The sequence below is a fragment of the Microcebus murinus genome, chromosome 1, assembly GCF_040939455.1.
Source record: "Microcebus murinus isolate Inina chromosome 1, M.murinus_Inina_mat1.0, whole genome shotgun sequence".
In the NCBI taxonomy this organism is placed as follows: Eukaryota; Metazoa; Chordata; class Mammalia; order Primates; family Cheirogaleidae; genus Microcebus; species Microcebus murinus.
Window position 1 is genome coordinate 54,861,515 of NC_134104.1, and position 25,120 is coordinate 54,886,634.

Sequence of the window (25,120 nt, forward strand, 5' to 3'; positions counted from 1 at the left end):
GGTGTTTTTCTATTCTTGTGATACTTCACTTAGGAGAATGGGCTCCAGTTCTATCCAGGGTAATACCATAGATAGTTCACCAATACCATAGATAGTTCACCATTTTTTATGGCTGAGTAGTATTCCATGGTATACATATGTCACATTTTATTAATACACATCTTTGCAGTTGTGAATTGTGCTGCTATAAACATTCAAGTGCAGATTACCTTTTTATAGAATGTCTTTTTTCCTTTGGGTAGATACCCAGTAGTGGGAGTACTGGAAGAAATGGTTGTTCTACTTTTAATTCTTTGAAGCATCTCCCTACTACTTTTTTGCCTCTTTAATTCTTTCTTCACTGTTTTGTAGTTCTCCTTGTAGAGCTCTTTCACCTCCTTCATTAAATTTATAACTAGATAGTTTATTTTTCTGTAGCTATTTTAAATGGAATTGCCTTCTTGATTTCTTTCTCAGCTAGATCATTATTAGTATATGGAAATGCTAATGATTTTTGCATGTCTATTTTTTTCTCTTCTTCTTCTTTTTTTTTTTTTTTGGTGGGGGTGTGGGGAACAGAGTCTTTCTCTGTTGCCCAGGATGGAGTGCACTGGTGTCATCATAGCTCACTGCAACCTTGAATTCCTGGGCTGAAACAATCCTCCTACCTCAGCGTCTTGAGTAGCTGGAACTACAGGCTCATGCCACCACATCTGGCTAATTTTTTGTACAGTCAGGATTTTGCTATCTTACTCACTCTGGTCTTGAACTCCTGGTCTCAAATGACCCTCCTGCCTTGGCCTCCGAAAGTGCTAGGATTATTGGCGTGAACCATTGAGCCTAGCTGATTTTTGTGTATTGATTTTTTTATCCTTCAAATGTGTTTATCAAGTCTGGGAGATTTTGATAGAGTCTTTAGGTTTTTCTAGACATACGATCATATCATCAGCAAAGTGGGACAATTTGACTTTCTCTTTCCCAATCTGGATGCATTTTATTTTGTTCTTTTGCCTGATTGCTCTGGGTAGGACTTTCAGTACTATGTTGAGTAAGACTGGTGAACAAGTCTGAAGTATAGACTTGTTCCTGATCTTAGAGGTAGGGCTTTCAGCTTTCCCCTATTTATTATGATGTTAGCTGTGGGTTTGTCATATATAATTTTTCTTATTTTGAGATAAGTTCCTTTTATTCCTAGTTTTTTGGGAGTTTTTATTATGAAGAGATATTTAATTTTATCAAATGCTTTTCTGAATCTATCAAGATGCTCATATGGTTTCTGTCTTTTAGTCTCTTGATGTGAGGTAGCACATTTATTTGTGTATGTTGAACCTTCTTTGCATCCCTGCTATAAAACCAATTTGGTCATGGTGTATTATCTTTTTGATGTGCTGTTGGATTCAGTTTGCTAGTGTTTTTTTTTTTTTTTTTTTTTGAGGATTTTTTATATCTCTGTTCATCATGGATGCAGTTTTATTTTTATGTGTGTGTCTTTGGTTTCAGTATCAGGGTAATGCTTATTTCATACATGAATTAGAGTCCTTGTTTTTTCAATTTTTGGAATAGTTTCAAGATTTGTATTATTTTTCTTTTCATATTTGATAGAATTGGGCTATGAATATGTCTGGTCCTGGTCTTTTCTTTGTTGGAAGACTTTTTATTACTGATTCAATCTTGCTACTCTTTATTGGTCTGTTCAGATTTTCTATTTCTTCTTGATTCAATCTTGGTAAATTGTATGTTTCAGGAATTTATTCATTACCTTTAGGTTTTCCAGTTTGTGAGTATATGGTTGTTCATAGTAGTCTCTGATGATCTTTTGTATTTCTGTGGTATCAACTGTAACATGTGCTTTTTCACTTCTGGTTTTGTTTATTTGGATTTTATCTCCTCTTGGTTAGTCTAACTAATGGTTTATCAATTTTGTATATTTTTTTAAAGAACCAAATTTTCATATCATTGATCTTGTGTAATTTTTTAGTCTCTATTTAATTTAGTTCTGCTCTGATCTTTATTATTTCTTTTCTTCTAGTAATTTGGGGTTTCATTTGTTCTTGCTTTTCTATTAATAGTTCCTTGAAGAACTGCATCACTAGCTTGTTGACTGAAATCTTTCTAATTTTTTGATGTAGGTGTTTACAGCTATAAAATTCCCTCTTAGCACAGATTTTACAGTATCCCAGAGGTTTTGGTATGCTGTGTTTTCATTTTCATTTGTTTCAAGACATTTTTTAAATTTCCATCTTAATTTCTTCATTGACTCAATAGTCATTCAGGAGCGTGTCATTTAATTTCTATCTATTTGTATAGCTTCAAAGGTTTCTCTTTGTGTGGATTTCTAGTTTTATTCTATTGTGGTCTGAAAAGATACTTGACATGATTGCAGTTTTTAAAAATTTGTTAGGACTTGTTTTGTGGCCTAACATATGGTCTATCCTGGAGAATGAATGTTCCATGTGCTGATGACAAGAATATATATTTTGCAGTTGTTGGATAGAATGTTCTGTAAATTTCTGTTAGGATTATTTGGTCTGGAATCCAGTTTAACCCCAAAGTTTCTTTGTTGATTTTCTGTCCAGATGATGTCTAATACTGGAAGTGGGTTGTTGAAGTCCCCCACTATTATTATATTGGACTCTATCTCCCTCTCTAGATCTAGTAACATTTGTTTTATGAATCTGGGTGCTCCATTGTTGGGGGTTTTTTATATATATATATATGTATATATATATATTATATATATATATATTTATGTAATTATTATATCTTTCCTCTTGGTGGATTGATCCCTTTATCATTATAGTGATATTCTTTGTCCTTTATTTATCTATTTTTTTTTTTTTTACAATTTTTGACTTAAGCCTGTTTTATCTGATATAAGTATAGCCAATCCTCCTTGATTTTGGTGTCTGCTTGCGTAGATTATCTTTTTCCATCCCTTTACTTTGATTCTACATGTGTCTTTTCAGGTAAAGTGTTTTGTTGTAGGCAGCACATAGTTGATCATGTATGTACCTTGCATCCATTCAGCCAGTCTATGTTTTTTAAATGCAGAATTTAATCCATTTATATTCAAGGTTATTAATGATATGTGAAGTTTTGTTACTGTCATATTGTTGTTTTCTGGTTGTTTTCTATGTTCTGTTTTTTTTTTTTTTTTCATATTGATTGTCATTGTGGTTTGGTGGCTTACTCTAGTGGTAACATGTGAATCCTTTCTCTTCCTCATTTGTGTGTTTGGTTTACCAGTGAGTTTTATTCTTTCATGTGTTTTCATGGTGGCAAATTTTGTTCTTTCACTTCTAAGTTAGGACTCTCTTGAGCATTTCTTATAGGGCTGGTCTGCTGGTAATGAATACCCTCAGCATTTATTTGTCCAGGAAAGACTATTTCTCCTTCATTTATGAAGTGTCAGTTTATTGGATATGGTATCCTTGGGTGGCCATTTTTTTCTTTTAGCACTTTGAATATGTCATCCCATTCTCTCCTAGCCTTTAAGGTTTCTGCTGAAAAAAATCTACTGTTTTTCTGATAGTAGTTCCTTCATAGGTGGTTACATAATTTTCTACTGTTTTTTGTATCCCTCCTCTCTCTGGTGGTGCATTCAGGTGCTGGCTATGATAAGCAGGGGAATGATGTTTCCAGGCTGCTGGTGGAATTGAGGTGTAGGGGCAGCAGCAGCTGCTCTGTGGGCCTGCCACCAGGGAGGGGGGCACTCTCGGTGGGAGCAGGGTAGGCAGGCAGCTGTGGGATGCATGGTTTCCTCAAGCCTAGGTCCCACAGCAGCCCACAAAGGTGGCAGTGGAATTTGTCCTTGAGGTGCATGAAATTGCCTGGCCCATCTTCTCTATCCTTGGCCCAGTAGTGGTAGTGGGAATGTCAGCCCAGGCCGCAGGGTAGTATACTAGCTCTTAAATTTCAAGAGACAAATTCATGTTACATTTAGTTTCAGAAAGTGGGAATGTTAAAGGCAAAGATATGTCGGTGTTTTTCATGGTAGAACAAGGTCCTAAAAGGTCTCATGAGGAAAACAAGGAGACTGGTCAGGAATGGAGCAGACCTAGAACCCAGGGAGGCAAGCTAGATAAGGTGATTAGAAATAAACTGAGTTTTATATTAAGGTCTTTGAGTGTTGGTCAAAAGAATTAAGGTAAGGGGATTAGGAGATGTATTAGTTTTCTACTGCTGCTGTAATACTACCACGAACTTAATGGCTTACAACAATATAAATTTATTATCTGTTCTGTAGATTAGGAGTCTAACATGGGTCTCATTTGGCTAGAATCAGGGTGGGAGGGGCAGGATTGCATTCCTTTCTAGAGGCTCTCAGGGAGAATCTGTGTCTTTGCTTTTTCAATCTTCATACTACCATATTCTTCAGCTTACTGCCCCCTTCCTCTATCATCAAAGCCAGTAATGTTGCATCTCTATGATCATTCTTCTGTAGTTGCATCTCACTCTGATTCTCATCTTCTGCTTTCCTCTTTGACTTTTAAGGATGCTTGTGATTACATTGTGTTCACCTGGATAAGCCAGAATAATCCCCTTACTTTTGAGGCCAGCTAATTAGCAACCTTAAATATATCTGCAAACTTAATTTCCTTTTGCCATCTAATCTGATATGTTTATAGGTTTTGGGGAGTAGGATATGGACTTGGGGGATGGCATTATTCTGGCAGTAAACTGCAATGGTTTGTAAGCACTAAAGAAGGATGCTGAATTAGCACAATCTAGTTAATAGAAGGGAAAGTTTATCAGAACTGGTTTCAAGCTTTCTATTGGATTGCTGGGAACAGGAGCCTTATCAAGAATCCACTCCCAGGCTCCTATGATTGATATGTAATTTTTGAATGTATGTTTAAAATACTATTACTATTGATAATACAACTACTAGCACAACTAACACCTCTTGGGGTTTATATATTAGACCAGTTCTAAAGTTATTTCATGAACTAATTTTATCTTTAAGCAATACTGTGAGGAAAGAGTAATCCTTCTCCCTATTTTCACATGAGATAACTGAGACAATCAGCAACTTGCCCAAAGTTAAACAGTGAAGATTTGAACTGAACTCTAGGCAGTGTGGCTCCAGGGCCTTTAACAACATCATACAGTCTCTTAATGTGCATCTCTCTGGGTTGAGGGGCATGGAGTGGCTGATCAGTATGTTTTGGATTAGAAACTAAGGGATACAGGTTAAAAATAAGGCTTTAGGTAATTAATTAGGGTTAGATAGGTTGAAATATCCATGGGGGAAAAAGTGGCTCTTCATTGTACTGAATCTACACAGACAGCAGACTTCTTCAGTTCAATCTAAATATAATAGCAAAATCATTTACAAGGCTCCTCTTTCTTTTCCCTCTCTTCCTCCCATACATTTAACAAATATTTAGTGAGTATTGACAATGTAAAAGAAACTGTACTGGACACTACACAGACCTGGTTACTGAGACATGAGATCAAATAATATTCAGTGGAAGCAAATTATAAAATTTGTTCCCAAATTTTGCACAATAATTTAAAAATCATCAATTGCATTATCGCAGCCTTTGTCACTTGGATTTTACTCCCTATTTTCTTCTTCATGTTCTCTCTTCTTTTAATATCTCTCTGCCTCTATCCATATTTTCATTACCTTCTTTGATTCTTTTTTCATCACTTTGCTCTGTGCTTTTTGCCTCTTGTTTCTCTCAGTTGCCTACATTATTATCTCCTAGCTAGTTACACCATATTCAATCCACTTTGGGAAGAAACTACTTTATTTTAAAATACTAAAATTCTTCTGAATTCATTTTCTCTTTTCATTCATTTTATTACTTTATTCCATCCACAAATGCAAGTTCATACCTTTATTCATTCTGCTCCTTATAAAAACTTCCTTACTAAACTCCTGCTTATAATTCTCCTAAATCCTCTGAGAATCCATCCATCTTCACCTTCACATTTTTCCTCTTTTCTAACACATCTAGTCTTGTCATTCTCTTACTCAAGTTCTTCAATTGTTCTCATGATCTACCAGATAAAATCCAAACTTCTTTAAAACATTTAAAAAATTTCTGCCTACTCATCTAATTTCATTTTTACCTTATCCCATAATTCCCCTTTGCATGCTATCCTCTAGCAGCACAGACATACTTGTGGTTTCCAGAACACATGATACTCTGCCATGCCTCTGTAACTTTCCATGTATCATTCCCCTGTTCCTTCTGCTGCTTTCCCCCCATTCATGTGGAAAACTCCTAATCATTCTTTGAGATTGTTCAAATGTAATCTCTGCTGTGAGGACTTCCAGTCTCTTTTAGGCAGACCTGGGACTCCTCCTCTGCTCTCTCCTATACTGTCCATCCCTCCAATGTTTGCAAGAATATTGCTATTAGTATTTGAAGGCAGGACTTGTGGTTTTCTATTTCTAACACCCATAGATTCTAACATAGAATCCAGCACACAGTAGCTTAATCATCTTTGTTCAATTAGCCTACTCTATGATTTAACCTACCATAATGATATAGTATAGCTCTTCTTTCTGCTTGATTATCAGTTTCTCAAACTAGACTCCTTAGAACACTAGCACTGCTACAAAAGAGTTGCATAGTATAAACAAAGTTAGGCTCCAGATAGTTACGTGAAATGTATGTTTGTTTTCATTCTAGGTATAAGAGAGAATTCCAAATCTTCTTTTTCCAAATAATACTTTTATTAAAAATTTTTTTATTGATATAGAAGATATGCATATTTTCGAGAGTACATGTGGTAATTTTTTAATACATTCATATAACTTGCACAGACCAAATCAGTATATTTGGGATATCCATCACCTTAAGTATTTATCTTTTCTTCCTGCTAGAAACATTTGAATTATTCTCTTCTATTTAGAAATATACAATAGGTTATTGTAAACTATAGTCACCCTACCAATCTATCAAATATTAGGTCTTATTTCTTAGATCAAACTGTCTATTCCTTTCATTTTAAATTTCGTAATGAAATTGCACTTGGTTGCACTTTTCTAAGTGCAACCAAGGACCATAAAAGAAGTAAATCAGCTAAAGCATCTAAAATGAGAAATTTGTTTGTTTTTGCCATGAAGGAACATCAACAAAAATACAAGGCATATATATATATATATATATATATATATATATATGACTAAAATGATAAAATAATTGCCTCCGAATTTATTTATTTCAAACTCAACTCTGCTTAACCTGGATTATTGCCAAAGAAAGAACAAGTTTTGCTCATTTGCCTTATTGCTTTTATTAAGACTAATAGATAGAGTGACGTTCTCTCTGTGATTTTAAACAGTTTGACTTAGAGAAAAATAACTGTAACAGTAAAGGTTTTGGGAAATCATCACTGAAAAACAGAGCATCAGTTGAGGTCCAATCAGGAATATAGAAACCATACTATGTAGCTAAGGGAATTTCATTTAGGGAAATGTTACTCAGGGGTTGGAGGGGGTCTCCAGATCAAAAAGGGAACACTAAGCTGACTCAGAGATATTAACTGTAGGAAATTGTTACTACTTTTAGAGCTAGGAGAACAAAGGGAAAAGTTGGGTTATCAGAACTCAGAAGCTCAGAGAAGGTATCCTTCTGAGCTGGCTCTTGGACCTTTGAGAAATAGGAATAGCCTGGCTGGGGCTGCTACCTTTGAGGGGTCATGATGAGTCTGGTTTTTGGAGTGTAGAAGTGGGAAGCTGAAACAAACTGCTAAAGACAAGGTGACAGGCTATTACTGCTGAGGTGATGCTGAAAGGAGCTAGAAGCAAAGTCCCTTCCTCTTACTTTTGCCTTCAACACTCCCTCTGTTGATAGAATCTATTGATAGAACCTACTAGGAAATCAGTTGGTAAAGAAGACATATAGTTTGCAGAGTCCTAGACCCAGCATTGCAAAACCAGTGTAGAACTATGGAGTGGAGAAAAAAATAGTTTGATAGCAATTATATCAAAAGTCTTAAGCAATGGTCACAGTAACTATCTCCCAGCTTAAAACCTCAACATTATCAATCATATACTCATGACCTTAACAAATTAATACACTTCTATTGAGTATGCCATTAGACATGCACCTGAGTATGCTATGTCACAATAATTATCATTTAATCATTAACTATTGAAGCTATATGGCAGACATTATTCTAGGTGCTTGTTTTTTAACAGTGAGAAAAATAGACATCTGCTTGCTTTTGTGGAACTTTCATTCTAGTGAAGGGAAATAGGACAATAAATAGAGACATAACACGTCACAGATGGCAAGTACAGTAGAGAAAATAAAGCAAGTTAAGGGGATAGGGATTGGGATCGAGGCAGCTCTTTCATATGGGATGGTCCTAGAAGGTTTCAATGATAAAGTGGAATTTTAGCCAAGACTCAAAGGAAATATGAGGGAGAAAGTAGTATGAATATATAGGGAAGATCTTTTCAGTAGGAAATAGTTACGATTGATAAACTTGAGTGTAGTGAAAATTTTGCAAGTAGGTGGACTTTTTTGTGGGTTTGAAGTTTGTCTTTAAGTATCTGCATACTTTAAAAAGTTCTCTTTTAGAAGACTGTGGTTCTAGCTGGGTAACATCAGCTTATTATCAAATATAGTACCAAGTTTAAACATTCCACAAAGCATTGCTCATCTCTTCCACTGAGGGAAAACTATGCTTCTTCACACAGCAGGTTATAAAAAATTTGCTGATGATAAGGAGAATTAGCTGAAGTATATATAATAATATCCTACCTCTCCTATAAAATATTTCCTTTGGTTTAGAGTCGGCTATGAAATTCTAATAATAGTCTCAAACCTTTCATTTAGATGATTTGAGTAAATGTAAAATGCCCAGCACTGTACATAATTACTTCTTTGTTAAGATGTCAACCTTTGTTTTTTAGTTAAGAGTTAATGAACCTTGATAATAGGCAAATAGTCTTTGAGGTGGAAAGTGGGATGGACACCATCAGTAATCTTAGCCCAAAACAATGAAGCCATTGTTGGCATTAGGATTATGTTGCTTTTTGTTCAGATAATTTTTTTCCTGGGAAAACACATGCATACTTCAGTATTCAGTAGAGTCAGAAATATTAATGTTAGCTATAATTATTACTTCAACCAATTTGTTACTAATAAATGCGAGCTTATCTATAGTTAGAAAACTAAAAATGGTATAAAACCCAGTAATATTCTCATGTTAAAGGTTTTTTAAAAATCAACAGTAATTGTGGTTCTTGAAAAAGATTAATTGTATATATATTGTATATATTAATTGTATATATAATATAAAATCTTTTTCTGTAGCCAGTAAAAATTTCCAACAGGAAAGTTTGGGGTGGGTTTGTCTAAAATTCATTCATCTGACAAGGTAGTTTAAGACTAGACAGTTTTAGAAAGTAGAAATTTACCTTGGTAAATTCGTTTTTAATTTAAGGAGTAATCTTGAGAGGTAAATGGTGTCCATTGAAAGGTAAGAACTTGGTTCTGGCAGGAAATCCCATTGCACATGGCTGGTAGTATTTGCAGAGCACTTAACCTCTGTGCCTAGGTTCTTCCACCTGTCAAGCAGGGATAATAGTAATTGCTACCTTTCCTGGGAAGTAAGCATGTGCTTTGACATCTCTGGTTCGAGATGCTATATCAACACAAATTATTATTATTAGAACATAATGCATTATGCACATAAAACAGTAGAATGGTGCTCTTTTAATGCTTACATAACATCTATAAATATTGTTCTTTCATGCTCTCTCTTCACTTTAGGTCAGAGAACATAATCATAGCATGGCACTAATCAATTTCACCATATATAGAGGAAATATATTTTTTAAAGCTTCATATCCTTTTGAGAAGCACTAAACTTCCCTTAGGGACTCTATAGCAATTGCACGATGGCCCCCATTATCAATCCTTTCCTACCTTTTAAAATGTGGGCTAAATTACTTTTTCTGGAGACTGGAAACCATCAGGGAAAGCCTGGATAATGAAATTGGCTAGTGATAATAAAATTTTGGTTGTTTAACATTTAACTGAGTCTCAACAACGTGTTAAAGTGCTATCTAAACAGATAATTAGCTAGTCCTTGCACAGTGGGCTCTAAATTTAGCAGTGAAATTAGGTTTAGGGAATGCGAACATACGAAAAGGAATTTTCTCAAGGGAAACGATGGTGTCAGCACAGCTGAGGAATGTCACAATAGCTACATTTCGTCAATTATGATCACCATCAGGGGATTTCCCTGAGCGATGCAGGACCAGGTTTATTCATAAGTGCATCTTGAGGATAAGTAATAGAAAGCCTTGGCTGCCGGAGACAAGCTTACATGGGACGACAGAGGCAGACAGGCACAGGGAGGGAGAAGATGAAGTGGGTAGAGGGAAAGAAGTAACTAGATTGAGAGATGGGAGTCAGGATGGGAGGTGGAAGTTAAGAAAGAAAAAAAAAAGAGGTGGGCAGCGGGTAGAATGACGTGTTGCCTTGGAGGTGAGTAAAACACTATAAGCTAGTGGGAGGAAGGTGGGAAGACCTTAGTGCTTGAAAGCCGAGGAAAAGCTTGGTCTTGGCCACAGGCAAGCATTAGTTTAGCTGCGACAGGCTCATCTCTGGGCAGCTGATCCTGGTTCAGCTCTCTTCTTATTGGAGTACATTTGTGGCTATGTGGTGGAGGTGGTGGGACCTACATGAAATTAACGGTGTCAGGCCTGAGGACTGGTGTCCTCCGCCTCCAATCCGCCCCCCCCATCCCGGACAGTCCCAACTGCCCACCCTTCCCCTTCCCCCGCAGAACGGCGAGTGGCTGTGGCTCCAAGGTCAAGCCACTGGAACTGTGCGTGGCGGATGGATGAAGAGGGCAGTCCCGTCAGCCATCTGGGGTCATGGTGGACCACAGACGCTGCTCCTCTTACGGGCAAATGTTTTATACTTCCCGAGGTTGCTCTCCTGCGATCAGTTCAAAGGAAAACAGGCAAGAAAATAAAACTACACGTGCAAACATGCAAATGAAACAAAATCAAAGAAAAGCATCAACGCACTCGAAGCCCTCCGCTGCGGGAATCCACGGCCTCCTGTTGCCAGTCGCCCGGCGCGGAAAGTGGACAGCCCGGCGGCCGGAGAGAAGAGCGAGAAAACAAACCTTCGGGGCCCCTCTCCTCGCCCAGCTCCGCCGACCCTTCCACCAAGCCGCCCTCCCAGAGAAAGAAGCAGGAGAAATGCCTGTGCAAACGTGCCTCGGCGAGCGGGGGCAAGCGGGGCTGGGAGGAAGGGGGAGACTCGGACAACACAGCTGTCCCGGGAGCAGGAAGGAGGAGAAGTCTCTCTCTCCTCAGTCTCCCGCGCCCCGGCGAGGAGGGAGACGGCTAGTCCAGCAGGCTGCGCCCAGCTTCCCAGACAGGAACCTTTAGCGAGGGCGACGGAAGGGCTGCCCCATCTTTCCCGCCCCTCCCAGCCCCTCCTCGTCCCGGTGCGGCCAGCCCGAGCGCGGGCGGCGAGCGGAGAGCGCCCGGCGCGACGGTCCCACAGCCCTCCGCCTCGGTCTGCGCGGGCCGCGGCGGACCCGCGAGGGGCGGAGTGGGCGAGACCATTGGAAACGCTGGGACGGGGGTAAACGAGGCAGGAATGAGGGGCGGGGCCGACTAACAGATTCCAGATTTTCCTGTCCTTTTTAAAGCTCTGTTTTGGGAGAAACCCTGTATCAAAGTGGATGAGGAGACTTCTTTTTTTTTTTTTGAAAGGGGAGGAGCGTGTGTAGGAGGGCGGGGGAGGAGACGCGGCTTGCACCCAAGGATCAGACGGGAGCTGGAGTTGCGCGGGGAGGGCGGGCGAGTCGTAGCGCCCGCTCTGAGGGTCGGTTTCCTCTCCCCCTCCCGCGTGGGGCGGGGTGGTGCGTTCCGAGTTCCCAGGAGTTCGAGGCGGGCGGGTGGAGGGGGGGAGGGGAGTGGCGGCGGCGGCGGGCGGCTCCCGCCTCAGCCTCGGCAGTGGCGTCGGCGACTGCAGAGTCGAGGCAGCCGCGAGCGCTCGGCTGAGTGTCAGCCGGCGGCGACGGCGCAAGAGCTGGGAGTTGCGGTCGCGCGCGCCGGACCTTCCGCCGCCGCCGCCGCGCCGCGGCCGCTGCTGCCGCCGCCCAGAGCCTGAGGCGCCGGGGCCGGGGGAGAAGGCGGGGCGGGCGGGCGAGCGGGCCGGGGGGAGAGTGGGGGATGGCGCGGACCCCGGGGCCGGCCCCGCTGTGTCCCGGAGGCAGCAAAGCACAACTTTCTTCTGCTTCTCCCCCCGGAGCCGGGCTCCTGCTGCCGCCCCCGACGCCACCGCCGCTGCTGCTGCTGCTCTTCCCTCTGCTGCTCTTCTCCCGGCTCTGTGGTAGGTGAACCTCGGCGGCGGGCGCGGGCTGAGGGCGGCGCGACCGGGTCGGCCGGGCCACTCTCGGGGCGGCGAGGCGGTTGTGTTCGGCGGTTGGCTGCGCGAGCGAGTGCCGCGGACTTTGGCTGGAAACTTTTCGTCGTGCCCGGGGCGAGGCCGGGGAAGGGCCGGGCCGGCGAGTGCGGCGCCCGCTGCCCGCTCCCCTCCCCCGCGGCTGCGCGGGTCGCCGCGCCGATGGCCAGGGGTCGGCGGTGGTGCTCAGTGCGCGGGGCGCCTTTGGGTTTGCTCCGGGGACTGCTACTTCCTCGCTCGTTTGCGGGGAAGCCGAGAGCATGGACTTCTGGACTGAGGTGAAGGTGCCGGGATGTCCGTTTGCCGCCTCCCTTTTTCCCTCGGTGAAATTTGAGCTGTGAGCCCGGAAACCCTATGGACCAGAGCCTGATGGATGGAATGAAGCCTTCGAGGCCACCCCTCATGGTCTTCTACCCGGGAGAAGGCACCATCTTAGCCCACCCTGCCGCAGCATCCCCTAGAGCCAGTTTTCTTCCGTCCCGCGGCCCCTTTCTGCCCTCGCAGCCTCTGGATCTCTGTGGATTGAGCGCCGTCGTTGCCTTCCATTTTTGGGACATCTCTTATTTTAGCAAACCCTATTTGTCGCCAAGGCCAAGATTTGCGTGTTAAATGCTTGATTGCATGGACTGTGCCTTGGCTGTTCTGATCAAAAGAGCCCCGCGCCTTTCCTCCCCATCCTTTTCTTCTCCCATGTAAGGTTACTGTTTTCCTGTCACATTTGGGAGCTAGTCTCTTTGTAAGTTCTGTTCCCAGGTATCGGAGACTAGAAGCCAACTTGTTAAGGATCCTGTAAAAAACACATCTGCCTTTCATGGGAGAGAACTGGACGTAAAGGATAATTAATGGAAGGCGGTGATTTGGGAAAATAAGGCCACCAGCCTTTGGAGATTAATTCTAAATGCCTTTGGGTAATATCAAAACGCCGAGGGACGTTTTTTGAGGGCTCTTGGTGAGGAAGGTGGAGGGATAAAGCTTAAGTTTGTTCAAAGGTTGGTTTTCAGTGTTTCATGAAACCTTAAATAGAAGTTTTTCCAATATTCATTAAAAGCAGAGATGTGTGCGAATTTCTTCGATAGTGTGACTTAGAAGAAAGAGAATCCTGAGTCAAGGTAGTTGGTTATGAGGGAGGCAAAGTTTTTATAATGAGATGGAGTCCCCCCTATAGGCTGAGAATTTCCACTACCAATTCACTATCATGTTTCTAGCACTGTGGTGATAAAGTTTATGATTTACACAGAGTATAGTGTTGATATGTGGCATATTATTTAATGTACACTGTTTCTATATTCCGAGTCCCCAAATATTTGGTTCTTAGTGCTATGCTTCTTTAGATTGATGCAAGATTCTGGATTTAATTTGTGCGCTGTCCTTTTCCATTAAGGAGGATTGAGGATGCTGCTTACAATTGGGTGAGAGGATAGTTGGAGGGGACGACTATCCTGGCTTAGTTTATGTTAAGGATTGAGAGAATATTTGTACCTCAGCAGAGGTAGATCTAGTTAGGCAAAGCCCTATGGATGACTGAAGCTAGGGAACATACACAGCTGATAAAGGAGAGAGAATTTACATAATTCATAGTGATTGTGACAATGAATTGTTGATTACTTTTTGAAGTAACACATTGGTTTTCACATGGACACAGGAAAAAGGAAAATCTCTTCACTAATATGTTATTGGAGGGACTTGATACTTTAGAGATTAGAAACTTAAGCAGTGTAGGCAAATGGACTGTGCGATTTAGAGCAGGTGTAAATTGAACTTTTTAGAGTTAACTCTGCTTGTAGTTGTAGAGATAGACACCAGTTTTGTGATACTGTGCACTGCTCATTTAAAGAGCTGCTTTTTTTGGCTTATAGTGTTATAACACCCTAATTTGTGAACCCTTATGACAAGTTTTTTCCATCATCCTTTATTTTAGAATTCAGTGTTTGAATAGGGCACAGTTGTTGTGACTTATGGATGCTTAATAGTATGGAAACAGAATTTTTTCAAGTAAGCTGTTGATTTAACAACTTGTTGATCTAATTACTGTTAATACAGTAATACTAACATCATAGTACTACTTGCAAGGTTTGGCTTGTACTTATGTTTGACCGAGTAGAGCCAGTTTTAGAGTTGAAAAGGTAAAAGCTTTAAAAAAAGTGACTTTATCTGGTGATTTGTTGATCAGATGCTTTACTTATTTTATCACATACAGATTTTTTTCTTTTTGCTGCTACTTTTGATATGTTGCTTATATTTAGCATGGCCTTAACTTTGTTTAACTTTATTATGCTAATTTTGACTGCTAAAAATATTCCTCACAACTGGTAGACCCGACACTCTGAAAGTTATAAAAACATTTATATCAGATTTATTGTTTTTCTTGGGTGCGGGGGTGAACATTATCTTATTTGGAGAACTGAACTCTTAAAATGAGAATTTTACAGGTTGAAAAACTGACACTTTGTTTTTAAGCCTAAGAAATTCCTAGGTATAAAGGTCAAGGGGACTAGGTTCATAACATCATCTGACTTGATAAAGACTCATTTATTTAATTCTGAAATTACATGCTTTTTACGATGGCAATAATCAATTCACAAATGATCAGATTTACCTCACTTTTTCTTCCCACATTTTTCTTGGGAAGTAGAGAATATCAGCAGGGATATGGCATTGACAAATGAGGAGATAGACTATTTGACCTTTGTAAGGTCCCATTTGACTCTGAGATTTTATGCCTCTTTCCATTTTCAGCAATGCTTTATCTTAAGATGGGTGTTTATTAGAAGATAGAAAAGAAGATCTAATATGATATGGAACCTTTAAAAGCACTTTGAACACTTTCTATGTACTTAATAGCCACTTGGGGCATAACACATGACTAAGACAGATTCTTGGCTTCAAGGTGCTTACAAGTTTGTAATAGACATAAAGGAAAGATGATTATAGAACAGTTTGGTATTTATGATAGAGATATGCATGAGGTACTATGGATTGCCTGGAAGGTGGATACCTAACCCATTTGGTAAAGACATGAATGTTAAAATTAGGGAAAAAATCAATCACTTTTAAAAATCACTTGAGTCAGATCTTATTGAAATGTCCCCTCCCTTTATCTCTCCAGAAGGTTATTCTTCAGTTGCTAAAGAGGCAGTTTGATTCTGAAAAAAGAGTGCCACTTACTAGTTGTGAATCACTGGCAGGTTATTTAACTTTGCAAACTTCAAGTTTCTCATCTTTTAAGAAAACAGATAACATTATCACCTTGCTGACTGAGTTCTTGTAAGGATTAAATGAAAGAGTAAAATGAAACACTTAGAGGGCATGGAATATAGTAATAATTGTTAGCATTTATTATATTGCACAGCATAAACCAACCAGGTTGGTATTGGTGATTCTTAAATTCTACACTGATGTCCTGAATAATTGAATTTTCAAGTTAATTTACTTGCTGTATTTGCACTTTACATCTTTATATTGAGTATATAGCCCAGTGACTCTAAATGTTTGTTTAGTTTACTTCAAAAAAATATACAGATGACCAAATTTCAGCATATTCAGTATTTTTAGAATACAGCTGAACTAACTCAACTGTGTAATTGTATGGAGCCTAGTTGACTCTTCCCTTAATGATGTCCAATGCATTTTAAGATTTGGTTATTCCATAAGGTCACCTAGAATATTAGTGATTGTATTGAAAATGGGAGTTGGAAAAGGGAGACACAGCTTGGAGTTTATCAACTTACTGATAGTATCATGTTGAGGCCTATACTATATAGTACGTATGAATCTGCCTACATGAATCTTTGTGCATCCTAAACAGATATTACTGGAAAGTAAACCAAAGTTAGACACAACCTAAAAAGATCCAATCTTCCTTACTTGAAGTTAGCTACAGCATCAGAAATAGGAATTGTAAGAGCTGGGCAATTGTGTCTGTATTATATATTTACTGTCCTTCCTTGTTTATGTCACACTTAAATATATTTGTGTGTTTACAACTTAGTGACTCAGCAACTCTGATGTAGGTTTTGTTTCTGTATAGTTAAGGAATAAAACTTCCGGGTCATTGCCAATTATTTGAAAATTTTTGAAGAGAAGCTGGCTGTGATATCCTTAAGAAAATAATATTTTAACATTCTGTAATTTACTCATTAAATTAGTAAGTAAATAATAATATATTGCTGTGACATTCTGAAATCTGTTAAAGTCTTCATAAAAATTGATAAGCACTATATGACTTGCAAAAGATGAGACATTTAGTTAATAATTACTGTTAATACGTGAATGTAGGGTAAAATAAAATAACCCTTAAGTCAGTAATGGAATTTTAAAGATAATTTGCCAAGCACAGAGATGAAAAGTCTAAACACCATTAATCTGTCATACTTTGATTACCTTATATATTTTTGTCTAAAATTGTCTTTAAATTTTTGAACCCAAGATTTTAATTTTTATAATAGGTTTTCACATAGTTTAATCATTTATTTAAATAAAATTTGTTTTAAAACTTTATTAAGAATAGGCTTCAAGTTATTTTTCTGAAAGGCTCATTAATTATAATATAGCTCATCAATTTCAAATTTTGGTGAGGGCTGCCTTCTGTGAGTCTAGATATAGCCATATGCAGGTACTAATGTCATTTTTAAAAGACTATTGTATACTTAAATTGTAAATTTTACCTATTCTGTTTAATATAGCTTCCAGGAGATTGTTTTTCTTGTGAGACTGTTGACTGCCCACTATTCATTCTGCTAATTACGATGAGTAGGGTGGGCTTGCTACATAGTGAGTAGATATTCATAAATTGGAATTTAAGCCATGTATGAAAGCATATCAGCTCATGATTGGATTTAATAGCTAAGAATTGATAGTATACCTTTGAACACTTCAGAGTACTATTTTATAGGTTTAAATTAGTAAATTATACATATGACTCTATGGATAGAAGAGATGTAATAGTTGTTGTTTTAACTTTATTTGGTTTCTCTTTAATGGTTAAAAAAAAGAATCAAACTTGTTCTTATTTTAAATAGGTTGGTTGTTGCACCTAGTAGAGGCTCTTTAGGCTTTCAGCCTAGGTTTCTTCAGAAGAAATAAAATTTAAAAAAGGTGTTGAGCTATAAATCACTATTCTCAGGTAGCTGCTAAAGTCAGCAAAAGTAGGGTATGTGAGTGAATTCAGTCATAGTTATTAGGGAATCTTTTTGAAAACAACATGGCCAGGTCCCACTATGGACTTACTAGATCACTTTTTGCAGGAGGGGAGATGTAGAGTCTAAGGGTTGGGGCATTTGTATTTTGAAAGACAACTTCAGATGATTCTTTCTTCCTCTGACCAGTGCTATTCATTATAGCATTTTTGTTTATGGTTTGACCAGATGCGATCACTCTTCTGAAAGAAATACACTTCACTGTTTTGTTTATGATTTGTATTTCCATGTGTTGGCATACAATAGGCACCCAAATGTCTTTATTTCAAGAATTTAATAGCAAAATCAAATTTAGTCTAAATCACTACTAACCAATAGAAAGATAAGTCACATAATTTTAAGTTTTCTTGATGCCACATTAGAAAAACAAAAGAGAAACGGGAAATTAATCTTAATATTTTATTTAAAATAATGTAACCAAAATACGATTTTAGCATGCAGTTGATATTAAAAGTTTGAGATATTTTACATTTTCTTTTATAGTAAGTTTTTGAAATCTGGTAGATATTTTATACTTACAGATCATTTCAATTTGGATTATCCACATTAGTAGTAGTTGTACAGAGTGTATAGAGTGTGGAATGGCTGGCTTATGGCTGCTGTTTTGGATAGTGCAAGTCTAAACTATTTATTGTCTCTAAAGTAGGTTATATGCTTCCTTACTTAATCAGATTCTGCAGGGCTTGGTTTAAGATTGATTTTCTTCATGAAGAAGAAAATTTATCATTTCTTGCATACAGTGAACATGCCAATTCTGTTCATTTTTTTCAACCTGAAAGGGTTTACAATAATGTTTGTCAAAGTATTTCTATGGAACGCTGATCTCAAAAGATAGGAAGACTTGGAGGAAAGTACCATGGTTTAATACATTTGAGAATGGGAAAAACTAACCTTATACCCCTCATGGAAAGTTACAATGTGCACTAGTTTATTACTGGTCTAAAAATACATTTAGTAAAATACACCATTTTACAAACTAAATCCTTTTTTGTCTAATACCTGCTGTATTGCAGAAGCTATGTTGTGTAGAGTGCACTATGGGAATATATTCTTAGAGAGGTTCTCTTAGGACTCTCAAGAGTATTCTCTCTCAAGAGAATACATTCTTAGAAGGAATGTATATTTTAAATTTGCGTTATGAACTAGACAACATTGATAGACTTAAAGATGTTACTTGATGAGACAGTTCTCCACTGTTTTTTGTTCTTTCTTTCTTTTTCTTAATTCTTTTTGCTTTCTTTAGTTCTCTTTATTTCCCATTGTCTTAATCATTTTGAGTTTAAGATGTTTGTGAAATTAATCTTTAGGAGAATACAAGTCTTCCTCTTTGCTTTTGCATAATCAGCTGTGTAATTATTTAACTCTTTTGCTTAAATGAACATACCTTATGTACCTTATGTGTGACACATTTTGCCCTGGGATTGAGTTTTAGGGATAAAATGGGTAAAGTTAAGATAGCTAATCTGTTTTGTAATGGAAATACGCCAGTGCTCCTATTGGGAAAGACACGAAAAATACAAGGGGCAAATATAAGAATAAATACACAGAGCTAGGGCTCCAACTCAGCGTTTGAGAACATTGTCTATAATTAAGAGTGTTCTTGACTTTTCTAGTGTTTCAACTCAGAGGATGAATAAAAATGTTAATGAAATATTAGTAAACTGAAATAAGATGAATTTCATTTAGTAACTCTATTTCTATGAGTTATCCATGATTGCCATGACGGAAATTTCTTAGGCCAGCCATATTTTGAAGATTATTAATAAGATTTTTAATTTAGTCATGGCTACTGTGGACTATTAAGATTAAGATTCATTTCACAAATGTCCTGTCATTATGAACTCACACTTCCTACTAATTTGATTTAGATTAGAGATAATCATTCATGGCTGTATACATTCAATTTAATGCTAAGTCAGACAATAAACTGCCTAGTTTTTAAACCTGCTTAGAGATACTCTAGCTCCTGTATTTTAAATGCAAAATAAAAAAGTGCTTTTCAGTTTCTTTTATTTAATTTTTTTGAAGAGATTCAGTGGGAGAGGACACATAGCTAACAGTTCTATACTTCTTGCTAAGGGCACAGGGCTAGAACATCATGGCATTTTTCACTAAATCATGAGTCTGCTTATGTTAATGGCTATAGCAGCTACTCTAAAACTCTGCATTTCTGCTTGTTTAAATTTAAAGAAGATAAAAAAGTACCATTAATACAAACTTCGAGAAACGTATGCAAATAATAAAGTTGTATTCAGTAACCACTTTTATAGTAGCTTCCCCATGCCTATAAGCAATTCTGAGGTTGTAAATATATGATTATCTTGATGATGCAATTTGTCTGCTTAGTACATATTAAAAACAGAATGAACTTGAATGTTGAAATAACAGTAAGGACTTCCTATTTTTCAAGTTTATCTTGAAAAGTACGTTGTTATGTACTAGCACAATGTCCAAGGATTCATATGTTTTTACTTTTAAAGCTGATATAGACCCTACAGTTGATTGACTGATTTTGAATACAAAAAGGAGCCATATCAAGTCTAGAATTAGGAATACTAATGAACACATCTTTTTTTTTCTCTGCAGGAAATAAGATTGTCTAGTTAAACTATTGACATTCTTTTCTGTATTTAAGAAAATAAAATTAGGAAATAGATTTTTTTTTACAGTTTTCAATGAGAAAACATTTTCAACTTTTAGATTCTTAAAGGAGTCAGCAATTATAGTGACTAGTTTGAAACCATACATTGTTTATCAAACTTGTTTTTCCACATGTATATAAAAGGATCTGGTCATTGAGAGGTTTTTGTTGTATTTATAGTTAATAGTGAAAATGTTTAAATATTTAATGTAGCTGGTGAAATTTGTATGTAGCATCCCCCAATATCTCTTGTCCTTCAGAAGCTTTAATCTTGACAGCATCTGTTAAAATATGAAAACCAATCCTGAAATGTCCTAAGAAAAATAAAACATTTTTTTTGAGACTACTACTGTTGCTTTGCTGCCCTCTACAGTCATCTAAAATAGTTGCTGTAGATTTTTCTCCCATCAGATGATTAGAATGGTAAAGTTGAGTTAGTTAAAACAGTTGATCTATACCTGTTATGCACAAAATAAGGGGCTTGGAAATTGGAGCAGTGGTTAAATTGGGAGCTACTGAGCATCAACCAGGAAACAGGTGATAGAGCACCAATTGTGTGCTAGGTAGTATAGAGGATATCACAGTGGAATAAAGCATGGTGGCTCTCTAAAGCTTATAAAACCATCAATAAAATTAATAGCATAAATGTAACATTTGCAACAACATACAAAGTGGTATAATATAGCTTAAAAATAGATCAGTAAGGCCTGGAAGAGTTAAGAAAAATGATGAGATTTTTGAACTATGTCTTCAAGAATAAATAGAGTTTAGACAGGTAAAGCAGTAAAACAGGGTTATTTCAAACAGAGAAGAGTATTTATTTGAAACATAAAACGCAAAGCATCTGTTACATGAGAAGTTTTCTGCTAGCCCCCTTGTAGTCTTTACCCTTAAGAAATGTAAAATTTAATTAGGAGAAGATTCAGAACTAAAAGTGCGAGCTCGTGCACTCTCTCGCTTGTTGGTTCTCTCTCCTCTCTCTCCCTCCCTCTCTCTCCCTCCCTCCCTCCCCCTCTCTCTCTCTCTCTCTCTCTCTCTCTCTCTCTCTCTCTCTCTCTCTCTCTCCTCTCTCGGTGTTTTAAATCCAGTTACTTCTCTGCCTTTTTTTTCCCCTGTAAAACTGGCTAAATAATACTTCTTTTACAGAATTCCTATGAAAATTGCAATAAAGTGCTCTACAAATACAACTAACAATAATGCAAGGGAAAATGAATTGTTTTATGTTAGAAATGTAAACAAAGTGTTGTGGGATTATAGAGGAGGGAGCATTTTAACTGGGGGCTGAAGAAGACTTAAAGAAGGACTAATTTTCTAGCTGACTCTTGTTGGAAAAATTCAGATTTCCATTTGTGAGGGAAAGTCAATGAAAAAGAAGACATAAGTTTAAAAGACCACTAAGATAAGAACTCTGTAGGAGGAATTAGTATTCCCATGTGGTTCAAGCATGAACTTTATGGAGGAAAGTCATGGATTTTTAAATATTTTGCTGAGGAGATTAGACTATGGTAGGCAGCGAGGAGCTTCTGAAGGCAGTAACTATTGAGTATATCTGTGACTTGATAGTATTGTGTAGCTCTGGCAGCAATGTAAAGGATATGTTTGGAATTGTGAGAGACAAGTGAAGGGGAAAACCATTGCAGTGGTCCATGGGAGAGGATTGCAGAGATAAATGTCAATTTGGCAGAGGGATTTAAAGGTAGGAAAGGATATGAGAAGTAGATTACATGGTATTTGAATATCATTGCGGATTAGGAAGGAGGAGTTAGATATGAATTAACATGGATTTCTCCCTTGAAAGGAAAAGATAATGAAAAGATTGATGACTTTAATCAATCCATTAATTTTTTGTAGGCATTTTAATTGTGGTGCCTCTGGACTGTGTTTTTGAGCTATAGTTGGAAATTTGTTGAGAGGTAGGAGATAGGATGTGAAACTGGGAATTATCAGGACTGAGATATTTGGATTGGTGAGTTTGAGAGAGAGAAGGGGATGGGGGCAGGGAGAGGAAGGGAGAAGAAAAAGAGTAGAGAGGGAAGGGAAGAAGGAAGGAAGGAAGCTGAGCAAAATTTTAAGATTGAGGTCTTTTGATTAGATAAGCTCTCAGAAAGGAGAGAAATAATGTGGGAAAAAATCTTACTTGATAAAATAAACGAATACATTTAGTAGTTGGGGGGGATTGATTCTTAGTAATTTTGGTAAATGTGATTGGGAGAAAAAAGTTAAATCCCAAGGGATTAACAAATGAGGGAATAGTGAAGAAGTAGTGTAGGGTAGGGTCTACTCTTGAGAAAGATGGGAAAGAGTAATTTGAGAGGGAAGAAGAATATATCAGTTGTTATAGACTGAATGTTTGTGTCTTTTGTATTCCCCCAAATTCATATGTTGAAGCCCTAACTCCCAGTATGATATTAGGAGGAGGTGGGACCTTTGGAGGATAATTAGGTTTAGATGTGGTCAGGGGGTTAGAGTCCCATGATGGGATTGGTGTCCTTATAAGAACAGGAAGAGAAATCAGAGCTGCTTTTCCTCCACCCTGTGAAGATATATATAGCAAGAAAGCAGCCATCTGCAAGCCAGAAAGAGGTCACTTACCAGGGACCCAAACATGCTATCACCCTTATCTCAGAATTTAATCATCCAGAACTGTAAGAAATAAATGTCTGTCCTGTAAGCTACCTGTCTCTGATATTTTGTATAGCAGCCTCAATTGACTAATACAGTCTTAGTTAACAAATATCCGAAACTTGACTCTGGTTAAAAGAATGTTGAGTGGGTCACGTTGGAAATCAAGAACCAAAGGAGGCTAGGCATCTAGAACTGTATCTAGAACCATACCAAGATAATATTGAGGAGCAGTCTGTTAAAGTCATTATTTATTGTCACTTAGATACTGAATACTGTAGCCTTACCTCTGATGCTGGCATTGCTGCTCTTAGAAACTAGATGATGATGTTGCTATAGCCAAGAAAATATATTGTCCACTAGTGTCCACTCAAGAAATTAGAAAAGCTTTTTCTTTTTAATTTAATTTTTATGATAAGACTTCTGTGTCTTTGGGAGGGGAGTGTGAGAAGCACATTGAGAGAAAGGGTCCAGGAACACAAAGTAAGTGGTAAAATTAAACAGATAAGGGAAAGACTAGTCTTAGAAATGAAAGACTCTTCTTTCTAATAGATAGGGAAAAGAAAATGACGGGTGAAGATGTAGAGACAGTGCTAGGTGTATGAAAGGGATGTTAAAAAGAAGCTTTGTAGTGATTTAAGTAAGATATTTTTCAAATAAGTGAGTGTGGGGTGATGTTGGGACTTCAGATAGAACCATTGGGGAAAAATGGAGACCAAGTACTGTGGTGCACTCCTGTAGTCTGAGCTACTAAGGGGGCTGAGGCAGGGGGATTGCTTGTGCCCAGCAGTTCAAGCCTGGGCAACATGGCGAGTCTCTGTCTCACAGAAAGCAAAAACAAAATTAAAAAAATACTCAAAAATCTTTTTAAAAAAGGAAACAAGGACTTTTGTGGGAAAATGGAATAAGATATCAACTAAGAATGAATGAAATGATGACTCAGCATTGAAGGAATGAGTTGGCATAACATGAACTTGTAAAATGTAAAAGATGGTGTTGGGGTAGTAATAAGTTTTTGTTGGTGGCTGTTATTATTTAATTGAGCTCTAAGTCTACCAGAGATTATAATAGGTATTGTGAGACACCCACTGATAAAGAATAAAATGTGTTCCTGGGGACCAATTGTATTCATGTATTGAAGCAAGTAGAATAGAATCATACTGAGTGCCTTTTGAGTATGATGTGATAGTGTGTTGTGTCTGAAAATTTGGGAACAGAGAAATGATATAAGGAAAGTAGGATTTATTAAATACTGATTTATCATAGTTGAGATGGCCTAGATGAAGAGTTACTAAGGTCTGCATTAGGATGGTATTGGTAAAAATTAAAAGGAAAGGTTTAAAAACAAGATAATTAAAAGGCAAAATAGTACTTCTTGATGATCCCAGTGTGGGTGTATTTGGAGGTTAGGAACAGATGGGAGAATAGTGCGAAGATTGCTGAATGGGAGATTGAGGCAAGAATTAGGTATTGACACATACATAGAAGAGTGGGCTTCCATAACAAAGTACCACCAACTGGGTGGCTTAGAACTGCAGGTATTTATCCTCTGTCAGATGTGGAGCCTAGAAGTCTGAAATTAAGGTGTCATCAGGGCCATCTTCCCTTTGAGACTTTGGATAGAATTCTTCCTTGTCTCTTCCTAGTTTCTGGTTGTGGCTGTCAATCCTTGACATTCCGTGGCCATGCAGCGGTATCACTACAATCTCTGCTTTGTTACATGACATTTTCCCTGTATATCTCTGTCATGGCCTTTTCCTCTTATAAGGACAACAGTTCTGTTGAGTTAAGGGCCCGCTCTAGTATGATCTCATTTTAATTTATATCTTAATTACATCGGTAGCGATTCAGTTTCTAAATAAGATCATATTCACAGGTATTAGGGATTAGGAGACACAGTTCAACCCATAATAAAGGGGATATAGTTTTTGTTTCAACTGTGTTAATTGTGAGATTTGAGGCTTGATTCTTGATAAATATAGCATTTGAAGATGTGAAATGTGAGTTTGTACAAAGCTTGAGACAGATTCATGAAATATTAAAACTTTTTTCTTGACATATACATACAGAAAAGTATACATAAGTGTGCAGTTGAGTGAACTATTTATTACAAAATGAGCACATCCTTGAAACCACCACCTTGGTCAACAAATAAAACATTACCAATACTTCAGAAGTTCCTTTCATACTCATTCTCAATCACAGATTTTCTCTCTTCCCCAGAAATAACAACAATTCTGACTTCTAACACCATAAGTTAGTTTTTTTACCTGTTTTGG

At 37.9% G+C, this 25,120-nt stretch overlaps 1 protein-coding gene across 3 annotated transcripts in view; it reads left to right on the forward strand.

Annotated features, from left to right (window-relative positions):
• Positions 1-11,739: 11,739 nt before the first annotated feature.
• The window catches only part of NECTIN3 (nectin cell adhesion molecule 3), a 125,055-nt gene continuing 111,674 nt past the window's right edge, over positions 11,740-25,120 (forward strand). Inside the window, exon 1 of one of the 3 annotated variants that reach the window (XM_012787422.2) lies at positions 11,740-12,311. In XM_012787422.2, coding sequence (XP_012642876.1) covers positions 12,152-12,311 — 160 coding nt within the window. In that variant the 5' untranslated portion in view covers positions 11,740-12,151. Of the gene's footprint in view, positions 12,312-12,485; positions 12,642-25,120 lie in introns of those variants that run through there. The other 2 variants (XM_012787420.2, XM_012787429.2) reach the window with 2 other exon arrangements.